The sequence below is a fragment of the Ammospiza nelsoni genome, chromosome 7 (genome assembly GCF_027579445.1).
Source record: "Ammospiza nelsoni isolate bAmmNel1 chromosome 7, bAmmNel1.pri, whole genome shotgun sequence".
Taxonomy (NCBI): domain Eukaryota; kingdom Metazoa; phylum Chordata; class Aves; order Passeriformes; family Passerellidae; genus Ammospiza; species Ammospiza nelsoni.
Window position 1 is genome coordinate 34198890 of NC_080639.1, and position 27554 is coordinate 34226443.

Consider the following 27554-nt stretch of genomic DNA (forward strand, 5'->3'; position numbering starts at 1 on the left):
TCTTGGCTGTGGGATGCCCTGACATGGAGAAGTGCTGCTGTGGGTGGAGGTAACACCCATGTTCAGGGCTTCAGAGCCAGCCTGGATGGGGCTTTGAGCTGCCTGGTCTAGGGGAAGGTGTCCCTGCCATGGCAGGGGATTGAAGCTACACAATCTTTAGGGTCCTTTCCAGGCCATTCTGTGATTGTATGACTCTGTGCTGGGTGTAAAGCTGAGCTGCAGCAGTGCACCCTTTGCTTTGTGTCTGCAGGCTGGAGCGGGTGCCAGCTGGGTGCCAATGCCACCTGCGGTCACGGCGAGCGCCGCCGCCTCCTGAGCTGCCGGCGCAGCGACGGCGCCGCGGTCAGCATGCAGCTGTGCCAGAGGGTGAGCAGCCTGGGACGCTCCCTGGGGTTCCTGATCCATGCTAAGATATTCCCCATGAATGGGGAAAAGGTTTTGTATGGTGCTGGGGGCTTTGGGAAACAGAGGGGTGTCAGTGGGTGGTGTCACTCCTTGAGTCCAACACACGGGGCATGGCTGCCAACCCCGCACCACCCCAAAGCTGGGGATCAGGGAGGGGATTGCGTCCTGCTGTTGTCCTTTTGGAATGAGACACAAACACTGAGGGATGCTTAGATGTGAAACTTTTCAGCACTGAAACTACAATCCACCTTCACCCTTGGCAAAGCTCCACATAAACACCATGGTGGTGCCCTGCAGAGCTGCTGCCAGCTCTTGCTTGGGTGCCTGGCAGTGGCAGGAGGTGGCTGGGGCCTGGGGAAGCTGATGCCTGTGTTTCCTGTCACAGCTGCACCTGGAGAAGCCCGTGCCCACGAGCAGCCGGTGTGTGGTGCCGTGTGCCGTGGACTGCCAGCTCTCGCCGTGGTCAGCCTGGTCGCAGTGCTCCCACACGTGTGGCGCCGGCGGTGAGTCCCTGCCTCCCTCCTGCCCCCCACAGCTCAGCACCCACAGGCCCAGGTGGGCTCAGGTACCCTGAGTAGGGGTGCAGAGCTCAGGGAGAGCCTCGAGCCACACCCGAATCCTTCAGAGGTGGCTTTGGAAAACTCTCAGGGTCCTGAGGTGGTGGGTGTTCAGGGCAAAGCAGGCTATTTTCAAAGTACTCTAAGGTGAAAAATGCACCTTAGGGAAAAAGTAGTCAGATGTCTGGAGGATTATTTATTAATTAATTCAAACTCTCAGAATTCAGTCACAGCAACTGTTAACTGCAGAGATGGGGAGTATGCAAAGCTAGCAAAGAGCTTGGGAGTGTTAAAAGATTCTGAAGAGATTAATAACTAAATACAATTTCTCTGGTGAAGTAATTTTTAGGAACATAATTGTATCTATTGAAGAAAACACACAAAGACTATTTTTCATCATTTAGTGTATGCCTCTGTCTCCATCTTGCATCCACAGGTCCCTTAACACTTACATGACCCCAGTACCTTCAGCAAGACTTTCTATAGCCAGTAGTGCTCACCAGCATACAAAAAGTGAAAGGATTAGGACCTTTTTCAACTTATGTGATTTAAAATACCCTTTGAGTATTGACATGAGGAAATGCATTGAAGGTTTTATTCTCAATAAGCTTGGGATTTTATTTCCCTGGCCTCTGATGTGCATTAGATGTACAGCTAATGGTCTTTAAGATTCAAAAGCCATAATGTATATTTGAATCAAATTCACTTAAGGTCAAAAAGAAAAAAGCTCTTAACTTCCATAAAATGATTCCTTCAGATGGATTCCAGAGATCAAAGCGTGTTACAGAAAAAGCTTAATATTTGGATTAGTGATGTTCTTTCTTTGCTGAGCTTTTAGCCCGTTTGTGAAGTAGTGCTTTCTTAACAGAAATGAATAATTCATGGACAGTGTTTTAACAACAACACACTGAGAGTACTATTAATTCCAATTTTTTTTTCCTTTAAAATCCATTTTGGATTGTTAATGCTTGTGTTGCTGAATAAACTTAATTTAATTTTTTGAGTGTTCTATCACTTACTAAGTTAAACAGAATACAGTACAAAAGCAGGTTGCAATGTTTTTCTGGCTTTTAGCATGCTCAAGGAGCAGCTCACCCTATATAGTACCTGAAGGTTTTTTCATCCTGAGCTCTTATATTGCGTAGTTTGCAAAAGGAGGTACTCGAGTGAAGAAGATGTGTCTTGTATTCAGCCCCTGATCCTGAAATGCTTGTGCAAATTCCAAAGACTGGTTAAAGAGTGCCAGTGAGTACAAGGAGTTACTTCATGTCCTAAATCAGAGGAAAGCTGGAAACATTTGTGCCTTGCTGAAAGAGACTTTCCAGTGGTTGTCCTGGCTTTGGGTGCCAAACCTCATTGAGGCTGCCTGAACCACACAGTCAAGCCCAAGCTCAGCCTGGTTTATGGATCATCCCTGATCCTCAAAGACCATAACCCTGCCGTGCTGCTGGTGAGAGCTGTCTTGTACAGGCCACTGTACTACTGCTGTTGTTCAGCTTGGATTTAAAACCTGGAGATACTCTTCTGTGAACCTGCTGCAGCTAAGCAGCCGGGAAAACTCTCTTACAAATTGTCTGAAGAAGCCAAGTTTTGCTCAGTCCTTCTCTACCACTTGAACAGCTTTGCAGGGACCCAAGGGTCTTCTGAACCTCATGCCAAAGCAGGAGCATCAGTGAAATGGAAGTGCTCTGCATCCAGGTTATTCAGAACACACATTTTATTTTCCTGCAGCCTCAGTCCTGATCTGACTTTTGCTGTATCAACTCAGGAGTGTGGAGCTACTCTGGACAAAACATCCCTGGTGGAGTGACTGTGGCACCAGTCCTGTGGCAGTGGCCCTTGTGAGGTTCCAACAGCACAGACAGTGTCACTCCAGCTGCTTCACCGAGTGCCACTGGGCTGTAAATACTCTGGATGATAACAATAACAGAGAAGATTTTACTTGTGCACTCAGAAGAGCACAGCAAGGGTTTCCAGCCACAAGGGTCATGGACTGTGACGCCTTTGAAGTCACCCTGGATTTCTCAAGGGCATTTGTGGGAGTAGGATGTAGCCTTAAATTAGATAGGAAAAAACAAAGGATGACAACAAATGAGCTGTGGGAATTGGCTGTAGTAAACACTCATAACTGCTTCCCTTTGCCAGTAATTGCCCAGTGTTTGGTACAGCTAAAATGCAGGGCTGAGATGCTGGGTGTGCAGAAAGAACTCACAGCAAGTGGAGTGCAGCATTGCTGGGTCAGCTCACAACAATATTTTTTGTTTCTGGCTTGTTTTGGAGAGCGTGCAGAAGCACCATAAAGGACTTCAAAGAGAAACATGATTTAAATATAATTCAGGTCAAAATTTAGTGTTGCTGGATGTGTATTTTCACCTGGTTTTTTACTCAAGGATTGTTGCTAACATTTTTATTCTAGTTTTTTCCAGTAATATTTTGATGGGATATATTTTAATGGGTGATATCTTTACTCAGGTGTTATTTTATGGAATAATGCATTTAAGCATGAAGTGGTGCTGCTATGCATGTGGTGCTCACATCTAACACAGTTGTGGTGCACAGCAGCCAAAGGCTAATATATTGATTTTTATGAATGATGATGAATAAAGCAGATCTCTCTTTCCTGCCTGTGCTGAGCCTGTGGAGATGTGTAACTGATGTTTGCCTGTTGCAGCTGTAGTTCTGGGCAGCATCTGCTAAGGATGCTGGATAGGGCTTTAGGCTGACACTGGGTTATATATAAGGTTCCTTATATCAGTTGCTGTACAGCTATGAAACGATGTATGGAACTGCTTTAATGGATGATGCTTCCCTGGCCTGAACCAAAGTTACTGGAAAGATGTTTGGTAAGGATAATCCTCAGCAAATTAAATTTCCTTTGTTAAGGCAAATGAATAGATAAGGGTGCTGAATTTTTCTACATAAATGTTTTCCAACCCCACATGGCTTCTCTCAAGGTCTCCAACAGGACTGCTAAACTATAAAACCACCTACAGCTGTGCTTTGCCACTTACAAAGCTGACTTTATCTGATAAATTACAGGATTTACCATGTTGCTGTTCCTCACTCAGTCCTCAGACCCCCAGGGACTATAGCAGGCTGCAGAGATGTGAATCCCAGCACCAGCATGACCTGTGGGATTGAAGTGAAGGGGCAGAAGGATGCACACAATGAAAAATTTGCTTGTTTTATTCTTCCCTGGATCATCACCAATTTGGGAAAATATTTTTTGGTGTTGCCTTCTGAAGAAGAACTCCTTGTGATGCTTTCTCCCCTGCTACTCAAACTCAGCAAGCTCCAGTCTGGCAGTGGGAGATGTTGCTGGGGTTGCCCCAGTGCTGCTGGAGGCCTGGCAGTGGAAGGGGATGAAAAGCCCTTTTTATCACCTGCCCCACTTGCTTGTGACTGGACCTAATCTGACCTTCAAGGCTTATTTGCCTGCTCTGATCTTGTGGTTCCTTGATAGAGCTGTGTTTTGTGTGCTCTGCTCAAACTCACTGCCCTGCTTACAACGTGTTGGTCATTGGGACTGGGATGAAATGCAGCAGGAATCTAAATCTTCTTGGTTTCAGCTGTGACACATCACTTGGCGGAGATAAAGTGCAAGTAATGGCAAGAATTTTTTAGGGGGGTAAAAAAAAATCTTCTGATTTGAAAATATAATCCCATATTCCTGAGATGCAGTTCTTGCTGCTGACACAAAACAGAATTTTGAGTGAACAGCATTAACAAGACTGGCCTCTTTTGTTTTTTCCCTTTCAAAACTAATTTGAGGATATGAAGAAATGTTTATTTTCAATTTCAGCACACGTTTATATCACATAACAGTGCAGAGCAGAGGAATCAGAGATGTGGCCAATTCATTCAAAAATTAGAGAAAAAGTCAAAGGAAAATTAAAGAAATAACTGGGATTGCTTCAACTCTTCTAGAGCTTGTATTGGAAACAAATGAATTTCAGATGCAGTGAGATTCTGTTCTGAATAGGCAGCAAAAGATAAGGCATTTAAAAATTAAAAAATGGAGTTTTTCTGCTACTTGAGTGGTAATCGAGCGCCTAGATAATGTTTTTGGAGTAAAAAAAAATAGAGCCTTAAGAAACTCACTGCAATCATTGTGCAAAAAAAGGTTTCAATGAAATTTCTTTCTTCGGTTATTCATTCACAGTGTTAAAAGAAAGTGATAGACTGAGTCAAGCCTGACCTCTGGGACTGTAGTGAGTTTCAGTAGTTTGGATAACCAAATGCAGGAAACCAAAATGGAAGGAAAAATTGTTAATTCCTCTTTCTGTTCAATGATCTTCCCATTTACATATTGCTAGAAACATGTTAAACAGAGTGTACGAAAGGAAATTATTTAGTTAATTAAAATAGCTTGATGAATGCTTCAGGCTTTCAGGTCCCTCCTAATGAAATTGGATCTTTTAACCTGAGGAGACCTCCTTTTCCTCAGCTCCATGCAGGGAGCTGGTGCCTGGCAGGGTGCCCCAGAGCCCTGCAGCCACAGGCTTCTTCCCACAAAGAGCCTTTTCCATTGCTCACCAACACTCAGCATTCAGCATTTAGACTAATTTGGCAAATTTTATCTCTCCTGAAGAGGAGGGAACAGATAATTTTAGCCAGTTAGGCTGGGGAGAGCTGTTGGGGTGTTCACCCAGCACCAGGCTGGGAGATTCCTGTTCCCTTGCTCTGATCTCTTCAGTGAACAACAGGACCCATCCCTTTTCCCTTTTCCCTTTCCCCTTTTCCCTTCCCCTTTTCTTTTTCTGCTTTTCCTATCCTCTCCTCTCCCATCCTTCTCCTCCTCCTTCTCCGTTCCTTTTTCCTTTCCTCCTTCCTTTCCTCTCAGCTGGTAGGATTTTTTCCACCTCCTGATGTATCTGATTCTGTGATGGCTGAATGCACAGTCATGTGGGTAACAGCTTTTATCCTCACTTCTGTTACAAACTCCCCAGGTCTGGGGGATTAAAACTGGAAAAGGAAATGTCTTATAATTGGTTTTAATGTGTTTAAAAACAAAATTCAATGGGTCAGAGCAAGGGAATAAAGGTAAGAGAGCTTACTAAGGTATCTATCAGTGCCTTTTCCAGGTGTGTCTGCTTTTCATTTTTATTTGCTAAAATGTTTTGCTCTGTGGATAGTCACGATGACAGATATCAGAGATGTGCCTTACACCTGCAGTGTCCTTAATTAAAAATCATGTGCATAAATAGCTGGGAGAAGGATCTGGCTGGTTATTGCTGCCTCCCTGTTTTGCAGGGTGTTTGCTCCCCCTCCAGACTCCCCTCTGCTCACAAAAGCAGCTGAAGGGCTGTGATCCAAAAGGGAGAGCTCCACCACAGCACCTTATCTCTCCCTTTGCACTGGCTTAGCAATTACCACTCGCCTCTGCCTTGTTGTATTCGTCTGCCCTTACTGCCCAGACCTTTCAGTTTTTTAACTCAAACCCACACATATTGAAAGACAGGGCAGAAATTTTATCCCCAGCACAAACTTCTGCATCCCCCTGCATAAGGGCTTTTTCTTTTCCACTTTCTTTTTAATTGGAGATGGAATTCTAATTGAAACATTTTGAGTGAAAACATTCCTGGACATAAATGGACAGCAAAGGAGGCAGAAATGGAATTGCTGTAAGTTTAATGAATATATTCAGTTTTATTAGTTCAAAAGTAGTACCATAATTGCTTTTTCCATTCAGTGGCTGAAGAAGTTTTCACCAATAATAAATAGGTTTTTTAATGGAAATGGTAGAAGTGGTTATGGACAGTAATAGCCACTACAGTGTTTGCAGTTTTCAAATTAGGTCCACATAATTGCTCATAAAAAGAAAATTTCATTTGTTAAAAATCTCTGAAAACATATTGAATGTGTAATGGTAGAAATGCTGTTGCCGTAGGAATTATTTTCCTGTCATATTTAATAATCAGGATCTAGTCAAGTATTTAAATGTGTTGCATAAACAAATACTATATTTGGAAAACATACAAAACCACGTTTAAAAAGTGTGCTTGAAAATATCAGCGCCCGCATTTCTTAGACTTAGCAATCACATCCCTATTATCCAAACAGTCTTCCCAATTAATTGCTTTTTTAACAGATTTTAGCGCTGGGAAACGAACCAGGAATGCTGATAAATTACAAAATCTGTCTTTCTTTCCTCCTTTCCCTCCCTGGCTGTGTCTCCTGGCTGTGTGCTGTCTGTCCTAGGCCAGATGGTGCGTGGGCGCTCGGTGGTGCTGCGGGCGGCGGGCGAGGGCAGGCCCTGCCCGGAGCAGCTCACCCAGCACAGGAGCTGCCCAGTGAAGCCCTGCTACAGCTGGCTGCTGGGGCCCTGGTCTCCCTGCACGGTCCAGGTAGGAATTTCTCCAGAGCTTCCCCCTGCCCGGGGTCAATGGCAAAATCCACCCTCACTTTGTGGGATTAATTGCTGGTCGTGGGCTCGAGGTGTGGCTGTGGCTGGTGGAGGTCTGCAGGGAAGAGGGGGAGTTCAGGAGTGGTGAACCCCTGCCCCTCATCTTCCAACCATCAGCAGCCATTCATGGGAGGTGATATGGGTTGAAGTACTGTAAGCTTATGGAATTACTGTAGGGGATTTTATGGAGTCAGTGTGTTTGACTGGGCATGGTCATGGTGACCTATAATTTCATTACATAAAATATCTCTAACAAGAAAATAGATGCACTAGATATCAAGACAGCTTAGCCTTTTTTTAATCTTTTTTTATTTCCTTTTTTTTTTTTTTTTTTTTGAAGGACTGTACAGCAGGTCTTCCCCCCTAGGTCTCCAGTACAATAGTGTGAGTTATTGTGTGAAGGGCTGGTTTCTGCTTTTTCCTTACCCTGGCTATCTTTTTAATGATCTAAAAATGTCTGGATTCAGTTTCCATGTGCTGTCCCTATGCCTGCCACCTTTGCTCAGCACTGGGGTCATAATTTTTTCACTGGCAATGACTTCCATCAAGCTTGAATTGACTTATTCTTCTCTCCTTATCTGTTAGATCACATTTCCAATATTAAAACGTATTAGCTGGTAACCCAGTTTAAGCAGAGGTGAATCTTCCTCAGTGAGGTTTATCAGCCCGCTTAAATCTGGCTTTGGTGAGATGGAGGCAGGAGAAGTGTGGTGGAAACGAGCCCTGTCTGGTCCCAGGGGACAGGACCTGGGCCAGATCTGTGGCTGCTTCTCCACATTATATTGTGTAGGAGATTGAAGCCAATAATGCACATAAAGGCACACATCCCTTGTGATTTCTGCTCTGCCAGTGCCTTGAATACCCACGTGGTTTCTCAGTGGTGGAGGGATGTGAAGTGAATATGTGAGTAGGACAATAAATACCCAGAATTTTTTCAGGGTTTCACAAATGAAATCTGGATTGTGACAGTCCAAGATCAGAGAACAGAAGTATAGTTATATTTTCTCTAATCAACAACTCATTGCAAATACTGATGTGAATGTGGTCCTTATATGTGCTGTACTCAGCATGTATAAAATGTATAAAACATATGTACAACATAAATGCAACAAAATGATAGCATCAGCTGGTATTTTGTCTAGCTAACATAAGCAGATTCTGTTAAGCATCAGGGAAGAGACTTTCAACCATAGGAGCTAGCACAGCTGATAAAAAAATTAGTAGGGAAGCTGAATTAAGGCCGTGGCTTACTCCAGATAAATAACACATTGTGCAGATTAAATTGTGCCCATCCCAAACCCAGCTAAATTCCAGCTCAGAGCCAGTAATCACAGCGTTCTGTAACCCAGATACCATCCCTGCATTCAGTGAGTTAGAGCCTGCTTCTCTCCTTCAATTACCACAGAGCAGTTTCTCTCCCCTTTGCTTTGTTTTGGAGAGAAGCCATTCTATTCATGTTCACTTCTCTTTAATGAGGTGCTTAGGAATTAAATGTACTTCATAAATACAGGGTGATTTATTCCTGTGCTTTACCCAAAAAGAAGCTTAAGCCTGTGCTCTAAAGAAAGCTTTCAGAATTGCTGTTTTCAAGGATGCTTTGTGAAATAAGGTAAAGCATCCTATGGTAAAGCTGTAATGCATGATGTGAAAGTGTCATCCTGTAATAATAGAAATGGGACAATTAATTATAAGGCTAAAATATTTTTTCCTTGTATTATAACTGAGACTGCAATTCCTAGTTGTAGGAGGACTATTTTATGCTAAATTGACTTCATGTGAATAATTAGAGGTGTCTTTGTGGTTAGGAATAGAGCCTGCTAAGTGTTCTGTGTTGCTGATTGTCACAGTATGGAAATTACACACAGTGTGTAATTGCACACATCCCGGGCACACCTGTGGCAGCATGGGGCATTTCCCCTGCATTCAGAGGGATGCAGAACTTAGGAACTGGTCAGTACATCCAATTTTAAAGGGTTACAGGACATTTATAATTTTCCTCCTAGAGTTGAAGTGGTTTACTCTGATTAGCTCAAAAAAAGGGGAAAAAATTAGCAGTGTCTGACACTGTTCATTATTTTTTCCATTAAGGGAATATAAGTGGAATAGCCAGGCATTATCAAACACGAGCTGGCTGACATTCCTAAAAAGACTAAGAACCTTTCCTTTCTAATGGTTTTAAAAGCACTCCCTTAAATGTGATCACACAACACTCCCTCATTAGAGAGACTTTTACCTGATTAAATGCTCATCAACCTGTGAAAGCATTGCCCAATCAACTCTTTACCTAAAATAATTGTGAACACATGAAGCCCAGTAAAAGCCAAAAAGGGAAAACTTTTCTTCAAGGCACATCTGGGTGAAGCATCTCATTAAGGCTGTTGCCTCCTGTCTTGTTAGGGTGTTCTATGTGGGAAGCATCAGATGTGATGGAGAGAAGGCTCGTGGAGATGCTGCCTTACATTAGTGTGTTACTGAACTCCAGGGATTCCTGACTGTCCAACACAGGAGGTGTAAACCTTCTCCTCATTTTCCCATCAGGGTGAGAGGTGGAGGCTCCATGCAGGTGCTGGTGGAGGGGCACATACATCCTGGTTTTAGGAAACCCAACATGGGTTCTGCATCTTCAGTAGGGGCAGCATAGGAGTTTTTGCAGGCAAATGGCAGGAATTCCTTGTGGAAGTCAAATTCCCACATATTTCCAGCAAGGACACAAGAGGCAAATCCTGGTCCTAGGCAAATCTCAGAGGATCACACCTTCCAGAGAAGAGCATTTACAACAGGGAATTGATCCCTGAATTGAATATGTGATGGTTTCCTTGGCAGCTCTCCTCTGATTAGCAGCCATTCCCTGCATCCTCAGTGTGCCATTGCTGGCACAAACTTCCTCTGGTTCCACATCTGTTGATTAGATCTTCAAATGTATAATTTTGGGGACATGAATAATTTTCAAGATGATAAGGAAGTCAGTGAAGTGCTCCTGCATTGCTTAAGACCTTTTCAGATATACCAAAAAGCATCTCCTACTGTAAGTGACAGGGTGACATTTTAAGTGTGTTCGGTTGATTGTAAAAAACCCATTGCTGGTCTTGAAAGAAAAAAAACAAGTGGGAGCCACTGTTAAAAAGCAAATCTTTCTCTTTGGGATTGTTTTGAGAATTCAGAGATTTGGGTTTTGGATTTTTTTTTTATTCTAGACATTAGAAAATATGAATGAAGCTCCAATATGGTGTGATAGAAAAATGGAGAGTGTTGTCTGTGGCCTTTCATAGTGGAAACTGTTGCACTGAAAAAAAATTTATTGTTTTGACCTATTTATTTTTTAGTATTATTGTTATTATTTATATATTGATGTGTATATAAGTAATTATATACTGTTGTAGAAGAAGTATATTTTTGAAAACTCTTCTTCATTCTTTGAGTCACTTCAAACTGGAGATACTGCAGTTTGATTAGTGCCCATTTCCCCCAAGAATATCCTCCCTTCATCTTCTGTTCCCACCAGCCATTTCTAAGCACTCTAACCCAGTGGACAGCTGCATGAGTTTTTCACACACCATTAATCTCAGACCACAACAGAAGTTTCTGCAGTGAAACAGTAATTTAGAACAGTAAGTTACATACTGACTAAAGTGAAACACTGTTAAAAACCTGGAATCTGGCTGCATACAGTAAATCTACACTAATACTTCTTTAAGATGCTTTAGATTAGCAGCTGCTCTAAATCCAGCTAGTTATTTTTTTTATTGTTGTGGATCTGCAGCAGAAAGGAAGGAGGGAATGCAAAAGCTGCCAGGTGTGTGCAGGAGAGGCGTTCTTGAGATTCCTGCTAGCAATCCTGCTGCTGGATGAATGCACTCAGTAGGAGCCATTCTGTTCTGCAGATGAAGTCCATTATTTTAAAAGAATCCACAGCCAAGAAATCCAAAGGAGCATTTCCCTTGGTTATATAAAGGCAATGTTTCTTCCTTCTTCTTGAGTTTTGTTTACTGAATTTTTCTCAAGTGCTGTTTCCACGAGGCTTCAGGCGCACGTTCATAAGGCATCATGCAGACATGAGGCACCTCAACAGCACCACAGCTCTTCATCTGATGGGAATGAAACAATTCCAGTCTCTAGAAATAGCCTCAGTGCTTCATCTCTCAGAGCATCCTCAGCCCTTGATCATAACTTTAGCCCAGAAATATTGATTTTCCACTAAAGGATGTTCTCTTCAGTAGCTGGGTGTATGCCGGGGTATTTCAGGACTGGGATGATGAGCATGGAGTGGCCCAGATGGAGCCTCCTCTTTCTAGTTCAAATGGGGTTTAGTGCTGACAGGTTGGTGTTTTGGTAGTGATGTGAATTGGTGATCTCTGCTCCAGATCTGGTCACTGCCTTTAGAACATGACACAAACAGCCCACAGTGCAGTAAGGACTTTTGCTGGGTTTAAATCATGTGAGTACTCTTCTTGGGCTGTATCATCAAAGGAGGGTAGAAGAAATGTCTGTTCCTTATGGGCAGGCCCTGCTGTTGGCTTCTTAAGAGAAGCCCAAAATGTCTGTGCTCATATAATTTGGCACTAATTAAGAATCAGTAACTTCATTAATTTGAGTAAAAGGCATGAAGGGCAGACCTCAAAGATAGTATTAATCCTTTATGAATGTATCCTCTTCCACACCTTTGATAATTACACACTTTCATGTGTGGTCCTGCTCCTGCCTCCTTCTGTGGAGAGGTGTACAGAGATCTCCATCTGTCTTCTCATAACTGGGGATACTGTTACAGACCAAATTTGTATCTTTGAAGACTTTTCATTTAGAACCAACTGTGTTTCTTCTGTCATTTGCTAATTTCACTGATGTGTGCCTCTGTTCCCTTTCACCATCCCCTAGGGTGGACAGTGTGGAGATGGATTGCAAGTCCGCAACCTCACGTGTGTAGTGCATGATGCATCAGTTTCTGCCACATCCAAACCAGTAGAAAATGCATTATGTGGTGAGCTGCCATCGAAAGAAAGTGTGCTGCAGTTACCCTGCTCTGTGCCTTGCCCAGGTAAAGGCTTTGGAAGGTCACAGTGAATTTTCTGCCTGTGGTTGCTGTCTGAGGTGGACATGCTCCTATAGTTCTGAGTACTGTCAGGCCTTGTAGCACAAATCTGTGCTTCAGCAGATCAGATAAATGCTCAGTCTGCTGTTTCTAGACCATCTAAGAAAGTCTTCCTTTGTTTTTTTGAGAAAATGAGATACGCCATGAAGCAGAAAATCCAAATATTGTTTACTTCAGAGAGACATCCTAGGGATATTAAAGCTGATCTATGCTTAGGTTAGCCTTATGCTTATCCTTACCCTTCAAGGCTAATTCTTTTTGAAAACCTGTGATTTCTTGTTTCAATGTGCAGGCGACTGCCACCTGACAGAGTGGTCAGAGTGGAGCTCCTGTGAGCTCACCTGCATCAGTGGCAGGAGCTTTGAGCCCGCCGGGCGCCAGTCTCGATCCAGAGCCTTCATGGTGCAGGCTGCAGAGAGCCGGGAGAGCTGCTCGGGACAGGAGGTGGAGACACGGCCCTGCTCAGGTAGCTGGCCACAGCTCTGCTCCCTGCCCACCAGGGGTTTGTCCTGGGCTGGCTGCAAGGTGAGGAGTAACTGTGTTTGTGTTGCAGGAGGGAAGTGTTACGACTACCTGTGGCAGAGCAGCCCCTGGCGGGACAACGTGCGCACGGTGTGGTGCCAGCGCTCGGATGGAATCAATGTCACAGGTATGTCCCCTCATGGCCTCGCACACTTGTGAGCGAAATGTCTCCACAGAGGCTTTTCTGCTTCTGCATCTGTTGCTCAGAGGAAGTTGGGCATCCTTCTTCGCTCTTACAGAATTTCAGTTTGGGTTTTTGTGTATAGGGAAGATGGGTGGGAGCTCACCAGCCTTGCTGTCAGCTCAGCATCACACACATATTGCATAGGAGTATTTGGGCTAATTGCCCTTACTGTCTGGCTCGTCATGGGAAGAAATGAGTGCACACATTCTAAAGGGCTGCCTGGGCTGGCTTGCACAGCCCTCAGTTCAACCTTCCTGTGGCTGTGAAGAGCAGAAGAGAACATCACACACCTGGTAGGGACCCCATCCTCTATACCTCCTCTTCTTTTCAAAACACAGGAGTCCCAAATCACTCAAACTGTGAGATTCCTGCTGTTGCTGTGACCTACAAATTCTGCCTGTGAAGGATGAAAAGGGGAATTCATGGTCAGAACTTTGAAGCTCCGTGAGATTGACAAAGGCAGTAGGGCTGCATGTCCATGGGATCTCTTTCAATATGCACAGGGTAAATGAGAGGAGAGAGTGGAAAGGAAAACGCAGATGTTCATGTCTAGTTCTATTTATAATGACTAGTTAGGATAATAACAAAAAGTCTTATGTGCAAAGGTTGGCAAGTATTTAAGAACTCATTAACATGTTTTTATTCCTATAGAAGCACAGGCTTTCCCAAGTGAGGATGGGCAAGGGCGTTATGTGGATTATGTCTTTTTATGTAGATAAGCCATTAATGAGGACACAGAAGATCTGCATCTAATTCTGGATTCTGTCCCCAACTTCCTATGTGGCCAATGGCAAATTGCTTAAATCTGTATATCTCTGTTCTCCATTAACAAGATGGGTATGATAATAATTCCCTGCCTTGTTAAGGCAAATTAATTAATGCGATGCCTACAGATATTATGTTAATGTGCTTAATAGACTAGTATTTAACTATATAAAATAAGCAGGCAAGCACTTCTTACACTGTGGTGATCTAAGACAAAAACATTTTGAAACATGCCCTTGAAGGCACTCAGTGTTTTCTTTTGCAGGAGGGTGTCCTCTTCGGACAAAACCTGCCGAGGTCCGGCACTGCAGCCCGCCGTGCAGAAAACCCTTTTCCTTCTGCACACAGGTAACTGCTCACTGCAGAACGGGGCTGGGAAATTCACTCTGCAAGATTTAATCAGATTGCATTTTAGATTGCATTCTGGGACTTGGAAAATTGTTTAGTTTGTCCATGGTACCACCTCGAGGATGTTGTGGGAATTTCATCCTGAAAGAAAAGCATGAACCTGCACAAACGATGTGGTATTGCAAGTTTGGGTTTATTCAGTAGAGGGGTTTTGGTTTTAATTTTAAAATTAAACCTCTTAGTTTAATTTTAATTGAGTGCTGTTGTACTGTGCTTTAGAAGAGGGACTGTTTAAAACTTTTGTTAAAGAGGAGATAAAAGAGCATCAATCACCTGTTTGGATCAAGAGTATCAGACCCTCAGACAGACATTGTAGATATAAGACAATTAGCATTGTCTTATATCTAACAATTAGCATTAACAATTAATATTGTTTTCAAAGGAAAACAATATTAAAAAGCCATTTTAAAATAGAAATCCAGAAAACTGAGTATGTATTTAGCAAACCACAGACTTCTAAAAAGCCTCTTGAAGAAACTGCTTAGTCTGATCCAGGGTAATGGATATTTGGTCATAAGAAAGCTTAATTTCAGATAGCCCTGTGAAATACTGGAGTGGGAACATGTGAGGAGGGTTTGGGTCTGCAGGAGGAATGGTTTTGGTTTGTCTGTTCTATTGCCCAGCAGGGTCAGTGGGAAAATTGTTACTTGCAAGAGGAGTTTGCCACAGATTCCTGTTGTTAAGCCTATTGGGATGAAAATGTTTTATGTAGAACTCCTCTGTAATTACTGACCCTTTTTCAACCAATTCCCCAAATATATTTGTGTTTTTTTTAACTGAAACGGGCTCGCAGGTGCCAGTTCCTGGCTGGTTTGGTTTGGTGGTGGTGAATTTGCATGTGCAGGTTATACCTTGCAGTTGGTTCAAGCTTTCCCTGCACTGTGCACTGTTCTGTGAGAGGGCAGTGCTTGGTTTAATCTGAATTCCCTTTTATCTGCCAGAGAGGAGTCTGTGGCTGTGAGCAGGGATACACAGAAGTAATGAGATCAAATGGACTCCTGGATTACTGCGTGAAGGTACCAGGTTTAGAAGATAAGAAAGCTGATGTTAAGACCATCGCCGGAAAAAATAAACCTGTCAACTCCAAAATGCATGACATTTTCAAAGGATGGTCTATTCAACCTTTTAATCCAGGTGAAAAACTTAAATATGAATGGAATAGATTGTCTTTAGAAGGTTTCTGTAGAAGAGAGGTACAAGCTTTGTAGATGATAGCATCAGAGATTGTGTCTGGGAGCTGCAGAGCGACCTCCCAGTTTCCAGCTCGTGTGCTGTCTTTCATGCCTTTGTGCCTGTACAGAGAAATCACAATCTCTTATGTTGGGAGACAGCAAAGACAGAATGAAGCAATAATATTGTGCAGAAGTATGCTCATGTGTGATTTGGGGGGATGTTTAGAACTACTATCTGATGATGTTTCTGGAAGTAATATGTTTGGCCTAGGAAAGATATTGATCACTAGTGCTTCAGAAATTTCAGAGCAGAAAGTGCTTAAGATTTCATTAAAGAAAACATTGGTTGTTTCTTGCCATATTTCAAAAACATATGAAAAGAACAGGGTAGAAAGTGTACAGTTTAGTCTTGAGGGTTGAAGTTACAACATTTGAAGTGTCCTACAAAGGCAGACAAGCTATTGTGCCCAAGCAGCTCATCCCAGGTGGATCTTTGACATCCATAGCACAAAATCCTTCCCAGCTGGAACCTCAGACTGCATGTGCCCAGACTGGTCCATTGCTCTAATATCTGGTTCCCATTTTGATTGTTGTTTTGAAGATGAATTCATTCAAAACAAAATTCTGAAATGCAAATAGGACTTTAAAAATGGGAAGCAAATGTGGCAGGCACATCAGGTTTTACTGAAATGCATCTGTTCTCCTCGTGTTATAAAACACTGGCAGTGCAGTTCCCCCCCCTCTTCAGGTACCTGACATTGCATTTGTTTGCAATGAGTTCCTAATGAACACGAGACTTTAGAAAACATGTAGAGAAAGGTTCTGTTAGGGGGTTCAGGGAGCCATAATTCTGTCTGATATATGTGATCACACTTTGAATGTTACATTTACATATTTGATTTGCAGACAGTGGTTAACCTTTGCGTTGACAGTCTCTGGGCTCACAGAGCTCAGTCCCAAGCCTTTTAAAGTTGGCTGCTTTTCGATCAAGCCCTTCATCCAGTTCACCCACTCAGTTCATCTGCAGTTTGAGTCACAGGTGTGGGGTTAATTGCCTTTTTGTCAACACCCCTGGCTCTCTGTAGGCTGTCTTACTTGAGTATCATCTCTTTGCCTGATACCTTTATGGGGTTAGAAAAAGGGAGGGAGGTGTAGGTAGATGCTGCAGTACTCCCTTTTTAAATCAGCATTTGAGTCTGCAGCACTAAAAGCTTCTGGAGGGCTTTACCTCAGTGCAGCGCCTGTGAGCCAGCTCTCACCCAGGGTCTGCAACAGAAACAGTAACTGAGGCACTTTTACAGAACAGGGTGTTGCCTAATTTACGGCAGAAATGTTATAGAAACAATATATGGGAAGGGAATAAAGGTGCCCCATGTGTGCTGAGTGTGTCACCAGCCTGTGGCATCCTGCAGTTAACTCTTCAATCTGCGTGTGCTCCTCAGACCCCAGCTCAAGGCTAGTGCTCTTCAAAACCCTCCCCTCTGACAAAATGTGTAATTGCTCCTCTCAAAGAGGCTCTCAGGCTCACAAGCCTGGGGATTTGCAGTGGTTACTGCTGGCTGAGCCAGGAAACCACTGCTGCCTCCCCATTCTGCTGTGAAAGCAGGTCTGTGGTGAGAGCTGCCTGTATGGATGGCACTTAACATCCTGCAGCACCACAGTCCTTGACATTGTGTTGGTCAATCAAAGTACCTGTGCCTTCTCCAGCTTATCTATGGTTTCCCTTTCCATTTACAGTTTGGAACACTAATTTTATTTTGATTAAATGAGGCTGATGTTTTTGTTCTTCTGTAAATGCTCTACAGGAGTGCACAGAACTGATTTCAAATCAGGCTGTGTTTTTCCTCTCTTTACTGCACTCTGAGAGGCCAGAGTTCAGGTACAGAAACTTTTCTTTGACTTGAGAGGTAATTTAAATAGCATTGTTTAAATTGTCAGGTGACATGGTCCAGTGCCTTTCTGCTGGGGATGGAGAGCAGAGCTGCCTTCACAGCAGACATGCTGTGATGCCTTTATGGGGCTGTGACAGTCCCTTTGCAGGATTGCTAAGTATTTCTCGGCCATCTCCAGGTGAGAGGGCAACAAATTTCATACCTAGGCTTCAACCAAAGAACTCAAACCTGGCCAGTCCTGACGAACAGAGCTCTTCTCACATGGGAGATAGCCTGCAAGTGTTTTGAGGAGCAAAACAAATCTGTGAGAGGTACTCAGCCTTTCCCCAAAGTCTGGAGGAAAAATGAGAAAGAATGGGATCTGATTAAATGTGTTTCCCTTTGAAAAAATTTGTCATTCAAACATAAAATGAAAGCCAGGCTCAGTGATTGTCCCTCTCACTTGACTGGATTTGAAATGGCCTCTGTCAAGCCGTGTCTGGGGCACAGCACAGGTTCCTGTTCCTGCCTGCAGTGTGTATTTGCAGCTCTGCTGATGTGAATCAGCTCAGACTGCTGCTGTGGCAGAGCACCAAAGCTGCTCCCTGCAAGGAAAGCTGTGCAGCCAGAAACAAAGCCAGGAACAGAAATATTGATCTTTCCAAAATTGCTGGTATTATTAATGCAAAGCTTGTAATTAAGGAGCTGTCCCAGTGAGGTGTTCTGAGACAAGGGAATGTTTGAACAGACCCAAGCCCACATGTGCATGGAGGGGTTCCTGCAGGGCTCCTGGCTCACTGCAGCCCAAAGAGCCCAGTCCTCAGCCTTACCTTATCTTAAAGCCACTTTTGTCTGCTGCTCTGGGCCCCAACCAGAAAGCTCTTTCCAGCTTTATCCCTCTTACTGTTACAAAGCCTATTCTTGTTTTTATTCTAAGCTGAATTTATTCTTATTTGTTGCTCAAGTGTTTCCCAGTTCTAAGCAGCTTTTCCACTTGTGCTTGCTGGTATTTACCCCAAGTGACCCCCAAGTATTTATAGAGAACAATCCCATCCCTTCTCAGCCCTCAGCTAAACACATCAGGTGTTGCCTGTGTCTGTCTGGGTCAGCTCAGCATTGAACTGCCTCTGCCAGAGCAGCCACTGGGATTTGGAGGGAATGTATCCCAATTATCCTGTGCTTCTGCCCCTTTCCATTAAAGTTTTGTCTTTAAAATTAGGGATTATTTCAGAAATCTTCCTATTAAAAATATGGGGTTTATTAATTATAGCTAGTCCCTGCTGTGTTCCCCATCAATGATGCTACTAATTTCTCTTTAATTGATCTCTTAAAACTTTGAGTATTTTAGAATAAAGTTTTTTATTCTCTCCTCTTCTTCCTCTGTCCTTTTTCCTTGTCTTCCAACAGATGGTAAACTGAAGATATGGGTATATGGAGTATCAGCTGGAGGGTTCTTCATCATAATTTTCCTAATTTTTACATCCTACCTGATGTGGTGAGTATGGCAGGTGTTCTGTCCTTAAATAAAAGCTAGTTTGTTTTTATTTAAACCATCCAAAATACCCCACAACACTGCACTGCAGGCATTTAATTCTCAGGGCTTCAGGAAAGGATGGAGGCGGGACTACCTGAGTGCCTTCATTTAGCCCCTGCCTCAGAGTAATTAAAACTCTCCAAACTGTAAATGTTAGCAGCTGTTACTGTGAAGAAGTTTGGTGGCCATGCAGGGAAAGAATTATTTTTGGTTATCAATAGGCCCTTATATTTATTCAGGCTTCTGCTGGGACTAGAAAGGGGTTTTATTGTATTCTTCAAAAAAAAGATGAAGTAAAACTGAAGAAAGGCAAGGAGAGTGGTTGGAACAAGGAGCTGGCTTCTGCTCAAGGAAGGACTAAATAGAATAGGGACATTCAGTTGAAAAATTATGTTTGATGTGGGAATACAATAGAGATCTATGAAATCATGAATGGGGGAGAAAAGGGTGCTATGGAATTTTTATCTCCCACAATAAAAGAAGTAGGAGGCATCTGATGAAATGGTTGTTTAAAATAAACAAAAGAAATTATTTTTCCCACAGTGCATTATTACCTTGTGAGCTTGCTGCTGCCAGGGCTGTGCATGCCAGGAAGATAAATGGATTCAGAGATGGCTTAGGAGTTCATGGGAGATTGGGTCTCTTGGTGTTAATTGTGGTTTCTTGGCTGCTCGCTACAGCTCAGAAAATCCCTAAATAGGTTTTTGCAGTGAATACTTCCAGTGAAAATATGTCCTGTGTCTAAAGCTGCTCTTGCCAGCCATTGTTAAGGACAGGGACCAGCTCTGCACCTTTGGGCTCTGGGGTTTTGCTGGGGGTCAGGGCTGTGTGCCCTCCTGAAGTGCAGGAGAGGTGAGCCCAGCCTGACAGAGCTCTCCTTGCCCTCCCTGCTTGGAGTACTTGGGATGCCACTGATGCCTCTGGGGGGACAGAAAGGGAGAAGGGGAAGCATCCAGGTGTCCTGCAATTCCCAGGGATTGGGCCTGAGCTTACAACATTCACAGTGCAAGCTGGCCCAACCCTGTCCAGCCAGGACAGGCAACCAGGGAGTCACAGCTGTGGCCTGACAGCATCACTGCCCACTCCCATCCAATAGTTTATACCCCTCCACTCTCTTACTCTCTCTCTCATTCTCTCTCTTGGGTTAAAAGCTCAAATAATAGCAGCTTAGGAGCTGCAGCTCCCTTATTTTCCAAGCCATGTAGCTCCATTTCTCTGTGGCTTCACAGCAGAGGATACAGAGGATTTTTTAAATAACATTACACACTTCTCCATCACTTGGAGGCTGCTGAGGAAATGCATTTCTCAATAATAATTATTGTTGCTTCAATACCATGCCAAAGAAAAATGAGAAAATCCCAGTCCCAGACAGCTCATGTTCCAATTTTTCTGCGAGGTGTTCCTTGTTTTGTCAGCTGTGAGAAGAGATGGGAGACGAATGTGCTTTATTTCCTCTGCAGATGGGGAGCACAGCTGGCTGCCCCTTTCTGCCAGGCTGTGTGTCCATACCACACACAGGAAAGCACCAGAGGGGCCCTGTGGTGCCCCCCAGTTAAAGCATTCAGTAGCCACTATGGAAAGTTGATTTTTTAAATTGAAGTTTGGGGGTTGATGATGTTTCTGAGCTTGTTACAGTTTGTAGTTTTGTCTTCTGAAATGCTTTTCTTGCAGCAAAAAAACGAAGCAGCATCAAAGCCCTCCACCCCAGCAGAAGCCTCTAACCCTGGCCTATGATGGAGACATTGATATGTAACATAAACAAAAAATCCAAATGTAGACATCAACTGCCTTAAATGCTTTCTTTTTTGGAACTCTCCGACTTCTCAGTTTTTTGAGGAATCTCCTGATGTATAATATCCTGGGCAGGACAGAAGTATTGCAAGCTGAAAATTTTGCCACCTCTTTATGAAGGAAAAAAAAATGGAGTAAAAAACTTGGATCTTGTGAAACTTTTCTGAAGAGAACAGCAGCTACATCCCTTCCTGTTGAACAATGGGAATAAGAAAAAAAGAAAGAGAGAATCTACAGACATCAAAAGGAATTAGTTGAAAAAAAAGGCATGACAATCCCAAGGAAATTGTGACATTTACTGTAAATGACAAGTTTGACACAGCATCATTATGCACTATATTAGTGCAGGGTTCTTTATTCTTCACATACTTCAACAATGAGTTTTCTAGTGTTTACATTTCGTTCAAAGACTTTAAAACCAGATCATGTATTTTGAGACATGCAAGGAAGAATGAGTTGAAGTGTCTGAAGTTATCAGGTTTTTTAAAGTTTCTTCCTTCTTATCCTGTTTTCTAGTCTGGAATATGATTTTGCTTCATTTCCACCTACAGGACAGAATAAGGATCGTTATGAAAAAGCATAGGTGGTTTCTTAACCAAGAATATTTTCTAAAGAGCTGAGTAGATAGGTGTTTTGATGAATGGCTAGAGGATTCGATTGTTTAAAAAGGATTTTAAATTAAATTAAACCATGTAGATACATTATGGCCAGTTTAAATTGTTATTCAGTTTAATTAAAACAAACTCTGCTTTTGTATTTAAATTTTCTTATCTGAAATATTTATAAATTCCTTTTTTTGAATTTAATTACCTGACCTCATTTAATATACATCAAACACAAATGCCGTTTGTAGAAGGTCTTGCTTTTTTAAATGTTTCAGAACCACTGAGAAGTTACATGTAAAATTCTGGGAACATTTGAAGAGGGTAAGTGTTTATAATAGTGTGTGTTGCAAGTAAGAAAGTGCCATCTTGTGGTTTTGACTTGTATTTATAAGCAAATAAAATGCTAAAGAGAGTGAGAAAATTGCTTCTGGTATGTTGAATTAAATGTGTGTAAACGACTTGTGTTATTAGTCATTTACTGAGCTGAGATTGGCCTCGGATCTCAAATCCTCTGGCATTGTTTTGTGCTGCAGTGATTAGTGAGAGAAAGAGCACAGACAAGTGCAAGTGGAGAGAATAATTGCAGATCTGGAGAATGCCTGGTCTTATTTTTAACTCAATGCTGCTGCTCATTCCAATAATCAGAAGAGAAAGAGAAGAATTGTTACCAGCCCAGCACCTTCCCCATCCAAAGGTCCCTGGATCATCACAGCAGATGGGTATGACTGGGGCAGAAGGCATTGCTCATCTTGTCATGTTGCTTTTCACAGCTTTGTAAAGTGGTTTGAATGTTATGGTTTTATTGAAAAAATGATGGAATTGTAGACAGGGTTCCTCCCCTAGGCCAGGATCCCACCCACCCAGCATTGCTCCTGCAGCATCCAGCTGAGATGGCGTTGTGCCACCAAGGCAGGGTCAGGAGTGTGCTTTTCCCTTCCCTCATTACAAAGAAAGGCTGATGGAATTGTGAGGGGGACTTGTCTCATGTGTTCCTGGCCCTGAAGATGTTCTGCTGGCCTTGCTTTCCACCTTACAGCTGTAACTGTTTATGGAATATAATGCAGGATCTGGTGTTTCTGGGATCCTAAACCTTTTTTCAGAGTGCCCTGCAGTGAAGCATTGAGTAACATCTACAGAGGAAGAATGACAAGGGGAGTGATGGTCTGGTGCCATTAGGAACAGCCCTGACAGATCTTAACATATTTTGTCTGTGGGATACCCTGTCAGCAGAATGGTGCTCGCTGAATAATGAAGGAATGAGCTCAATTAAGCCTGCTGTTCAGCAAGGCATTGGAGTGGGCAAGTTTGGTGTAATAATAGCAAAAATGACAGCTGGAACATGTGGTCATTGCCCTCAGCATCAGGGTAAATTACAGTCCAAACCATGATGAAGAGAAGGCACTGGGGAGACCTCAGAGCACCTGCCAGTGCCTAAAGGGAGTACCAAGAGAGCTGGAGAGGGACTTTGGGCAGAGGCATGGAGTGACAGGACAGGGGGGAATGGCTTCAAACAGAGGGCAGGTTTAGATGAGATATCGGGGAGAAATTCTTCCCCGTGAAGGTGGTGAGGACTTGGCACAGGTTGCCCAGAGAAGCTGTGGCTGCCCCTGGAAGTGTTCGGGGCCGGGCTGGATGGGGTTTGGAGCACCCTGGGGAAGTGGAAAGTGTACCTGCCCATCAGAGGGGCCGACCTTTCAGTCCCCTTGTGACCCAAGCTGTTGTGTGACTCAGAGATTGTGTGCCCACTGCGGGACACGTCAGATCCTGGGGGAGCTGAGGAGCTTTGCAGCACTGCAAAGTGTGTTCATATTGAGGAGATGGATGTGGGGTGGTGTCCAGTTTGGGGCCCCTCTCCGTCTCTATGTCCCCACCTGGGCACATTCTGGCCACGGGGACTGGCCGTGGTTCCTGCTGGGGCTGAGAGCTGCAGGCAGGGCTTGGTGCATGGGCATGAGACCAAACCTGCTGCAGAGCTGTTGCAGTTCCCTGGTGCCCTTCAGGGAACTGCTCAGAAATGCCCAGGAAATGAGTGCACCTGTCTGACTTGGTAAAATAAAATAAAATAAAATAAAATAAAATAAAATAAAATAAAATAAAATAAAATAAAATAAAATAAAATAAAATAAAATAAAGCAGCAGGGAGGGCTCATGGGGCTGCTGCTGGAGGCAGTGGCTGCTGCTGTGCACTGTCTGAACGGGATCCGTGTCTGCTCCTCGTCCAGCTTGGGCAGCCTGCTGATTCAAATGTCACCAGGTAATTTAATTGCATGCATTTGATAATTTGGGATTGAATTAAGCTGTGAAATTGAACCAGTGGCCCTGCAGGGTCCACGAGGCTGAGAATGCAGCACAGTGCAACAGCAGGAATCGGTCACTTAGGCTGATGCCAAGGTTATTGCTCTTTGTAAGAGCCTTGGAGATCCTGCTGGGGGGAAATCCCAACCTCCTGTGGGAGCACTGGAGTCCATTCCTGCCTTTCATTGTCCAAAATGAGTCCTGACATGGAGAAGGGATTACTCCAATTCTTGCCTATTTGGGATTTCTGAACTTTTTCTCAAGTAGCTGGGGCTGGTGCTGTCCCCTGCTGAAGACAGGAGAGACATTTTGGTCCCTCAGGAAGGAATTCCTCAACTCCCAGCTCAGGCATCCCATGAGCACATGTATGTGTTGTGAGATTGTGAGGGAAAGCATCTGAGGGTGAAGAATTTCTTCCTGATACCTAATCTAAATTTACCTTCAAAGCCATTTCTCCCTTGTCCTATCACTCCATGCCTCTGTCCAAAATCCCATTCCAGCTCCCTTGAAACCCTTCAGGCACTGGAAGCAACTCCCAAGTCTGCCTGGAGCCTTCTCCAGCCTGAAAAATCCCAATTGTTTTAGCCTTTCTTTACAGCAGAGGTGCTCGATGCCCCTGATTGTATTTTTTCTAAATGTATAATGTAATTTGCACTTGTGAGGGGAGGGAGCAACATAGTTAAAATTTTAAGTCCTGTTTTCAATTGGGAGGTCATAATACAGAAAAAAATTACCTCACTCAGGACCTTCTGAAGGATGGATCAGGCTACCTGATGTATTAACGTGCCTCAGGACAGGTTATGGTTCTGTCTGGTTTAAGATGTAATTTAAATGAATGAACTTCCACGTCTCACAGCTGTGACACGCACCTGTCCTGCTCAGGAGCTTGATTGATGTCACCTCTGTGAAGCTCTGTCTGAGGCCAGGCTGTTATGTGCCATCCATATGGATGTGCTCCTTGATTCCCAGAGCCACGGCCTGGCAGGTGACTCCGTGGCTGTCACTTGGCTGCTGACACGGCTCGTGCCACCAGCCATGCCAGGAGCTATTGAGATGTCCCAGGAGCTGATCCCCGACGCTGGAGATGGGCTGTGCCTGCTGCTGCTGTCACACTGGGAGATTCAGGGAGCCCCAGGTAATTCCTGCTGGCTTTTCCTGCACAGAGGGGGTGCCAGGGAGGTGTCACTGCTTGGGAAAGCTGTACAGATGTGAGGGTGCCGTAGAGAAATCTGTCTGACCCATCAGGATAACCAGGATCAGAAAGGAGAGTGTAAAACACCCGGGGCATTTGCATGAGCTGCCCCTGGATAAATGGAACAGCACACAGCATTCCTTGTTCCTGCCTGGGAGGAATGAAAGAAGTGTCTTGCTGTGAAATCTGAGAGCAAGGAACCCCACTCTGCCTGGGAACAGGTTATTCCTTAGATATAAAGATTACTTTGTGATCTGGTTGCATTTACATTTGGGGAGAGAAGAGTAGATTTGAATGGTTATAACAGTAATCACAGCAATGGGATGCTTTCTGTGGGAATTTTTAATGTGTGCAATTTCATCCCACAATCTAATAGAGTTTATTCATATTTTTAAATGTAAACCAGTGGTAAAATGGTCACATATGAAATGAGAAAATAACCCAAACCCCCATATTTGTAGACATTGGTAATTATGCTCATTTGCTTTGATTACATGTTTTGTTCCAATCATGATGGGCTGTAGGCAGATATTCAGGTTAAGCAATTTATGGGATTTATCCTGCCTGTGAAGAGATGTTTTGATGGAATGAAAAATCAGATTGAGTTTTCTCCAATAAGAAAAAATTGTTACTATTCTGCTCTGCTGCATGACAGTTCCCATGCATGTTATTAGTGTTGGAGTTGTCACCTGCCAACATGGCACTTGGAAAAACTCCTCAGACATAATAACAGTGAAGAATCTTTCAACAGCACATGGGTGAAGTGGAGCACCCAGCACTCATTTTGCAGATGAGGAAGATGGCATTCATCAGTTTATAATTTTTGGTGCAATCTGGCTCCTACCCCATGTGAGCAGGCTTCAAGTAGCCTTTCTTGCAGAAGTGTCCAAGCAGAGGAGTGCAGCCCAGAAATGCTGTTTCCAGGATGCTGCCATTGCCCAGGGGTCACAGCACTGTTCAGCAGCCAGACTGGAACAAGGAATGATGATTGGAACAAGGAATTCCTCTCTCCATTGCAAATAACCTTTGGTAACTGTTCTAGAGCTCAGGTTCAGCAGGAATTCACAATCTCTGTCACTGCTGTAGCATCAGGCAAACCCATAATTGAGGTGGCAAAGGAGGGATGGATCTGATCTGAAGTCGGTAAATGATTCCTATTGACTTCATTCCATCTCATTTAGAGATGATCAGACCATTCTTACGTTGTTATCTGCTGCTTCCTGAGAGTTTTCCACCTTCACGGAGCTTTGTGAATATGAGTGCATTGATCCTGAAAGGCCTCATGTGGCAAATTAAGTGATTTAATTACACAATTTGCGTTTGCTTTCTACATTACAAGTCAATTTACCCAGTGACTGGATTAGAGACAAACATCCCAGCAATTGACAGGTCAGAGCAGTGAAAGATACAAATGTTCCCTGAGAAACATGGCCTGTGGCTGCTCTTCTGTCGTGGGAGGGTTGAGCTTCCTGGCTTGTGTGCACTGGGTACACCAAATATATCCAAATTTGGCTAAGTGAGGTACCTGGGGTGTACCTGAGGATGGAAATCCAGGATTGCTTCACTGATGGGATGCAGCAGAGATTCAATTTATGGTCATCTGTGCTTTGAGAAGAGCGTTTGTATCAGTTGACATCTGTGTTTTCCTGTTAATAGTGGTGTTTTAAATCTTTCCTCTGATGAAACAGAGGCCTTGTCCTGCAAGCAATTGTAAGCAGGACTTTGGAGAAGGGATTCCTCTGTGACAGAGGGTTTTTTCTTCCATGATACTACACAGAACTCGTGGGTGTTGTAGCACAGCTGAAGCAGCAGTGAAATGTTTGTTTTGAGAGATATAAGAAGGACATTTGCTGAGACCTTGAGAGTGTGTATGAGCCATCCCTGCCAGTGACAAACCTGCTGAGGGACTGCCAGGGACAGTCACAGCAGAGCCAGGTCATACCTCAGCAATGCACAGCAATCTCTTGTTTTCTCCAATGGCCCCACACCACCTTTTTAACTGGGCAAACCACTTCATCTCTGACAGTCCTGGAGCAGAGAAAATGGGCTTTTATAGCTGAGTCCAGTCCTGTCTCAGGTCAGTATTGCAGGGCTGTGGCTGCTGGGCTGGGCAGAGGAGCAGCAGACACATCCATCCCTGTGAGCTGTGCCCCTGCCCACAGTCACTGACAGCACTGACATTCAGGCTGGCTCCTCACTGCTGCTTCTCCAGTAGAGATGGGCTGGAAATATCACTGCATATACCAAATTCAGGCAGCTGATGGAGCCTGTTGAAGACAGAATTGAGATGAAAAGCTGTAATGCAGATGTGTCACATCCCGGTTGTGCTGTCACTCCGTTTCTTTTTATGACACAGCAGATCCACAGCAATTAATTTTAAATGCAGTCTCCATTGCTGCAGAGTGGTAACTTGAAATATTTACTACTTTATTTGCTTCATGCCAAGTGAGATTTCACTCAATTTGTCATTAGAAACACTGTTCTCTTCTGAGGAGAGAGTATATTTACATAAACTGCTCTCCAGTAATTCTGTGTTTTCTGCAGGAGTAGATTATGTGCACAAGTCTCCTGATGAGCCTGTGGGACTGAGGGCAGATGCTGGGGAAAGAGCAGATCTGTTCATTGCCCTCAGTGGGCTTTAGAAAGGCCAAAGAGATCAAACTCCCGTTCCTTTGTCATTCCTCTGCATGCAACAGGAATCCTCACTGACCCAAAAAGGCCCTAAAACCAGCAAAGCCCCGACCTCTTCATTATTGCAAAT

General features: G+C 43.7%; 1 protein-coding gene across 1 annotated transcript in view; it reads left to right on the forward strand.

Annotated features, from left to right (window-relative positions):
- The window catches only part of THSD7B (thrombospondin type 1 domain containing 7B), a 299931-nt gene extending 278204 nt beyond the window's left edge, over nucleotides 1–21727 (forward strand). The window contains exons 20-29 of the mRNA XM_059475946.1: nucleotides 251–366; nucleotides 791–908; nucleotides 7164–7309; nucleotides 12241–12400; nucleotides 12747–12920; nucleotides 13008–13103; nucleotides 14191–14273; nucleotides 15275–15467; nucleotides 18784–18871; nucleotides 20582–21727. Coding sequence (XP_059331929.1) covers nucleotides 251–366; nucleotides 791–908; nucleotides 7164–7309; nucleotides 12241–12400; nucleotides 12747–12920; nucleotides 13008–13103; nucleotides 14191–14273; nucleotides 15275–15467; nucleotides 18784–18871; nucleotides 20582–20663 — 1256 coding nt within the window. The 3' untranslated portion in view covers nucleotides 20664–21727. The remainder of the gene's footprint in view (nucleotides 1–250; nucleotides 367–790; nucleotides 909–7163; nucleotides 7310–12240; nucleotides 12401–12746; nucleotides 12921–13007; nucleotides 13104–14190; nucleotides 14274–15274; nucleotides 15468–18783; nucleotides 18872–20581) is intronic.
- Nucleotides 21728–27554: the final 5827 nt, after the last annotated feature.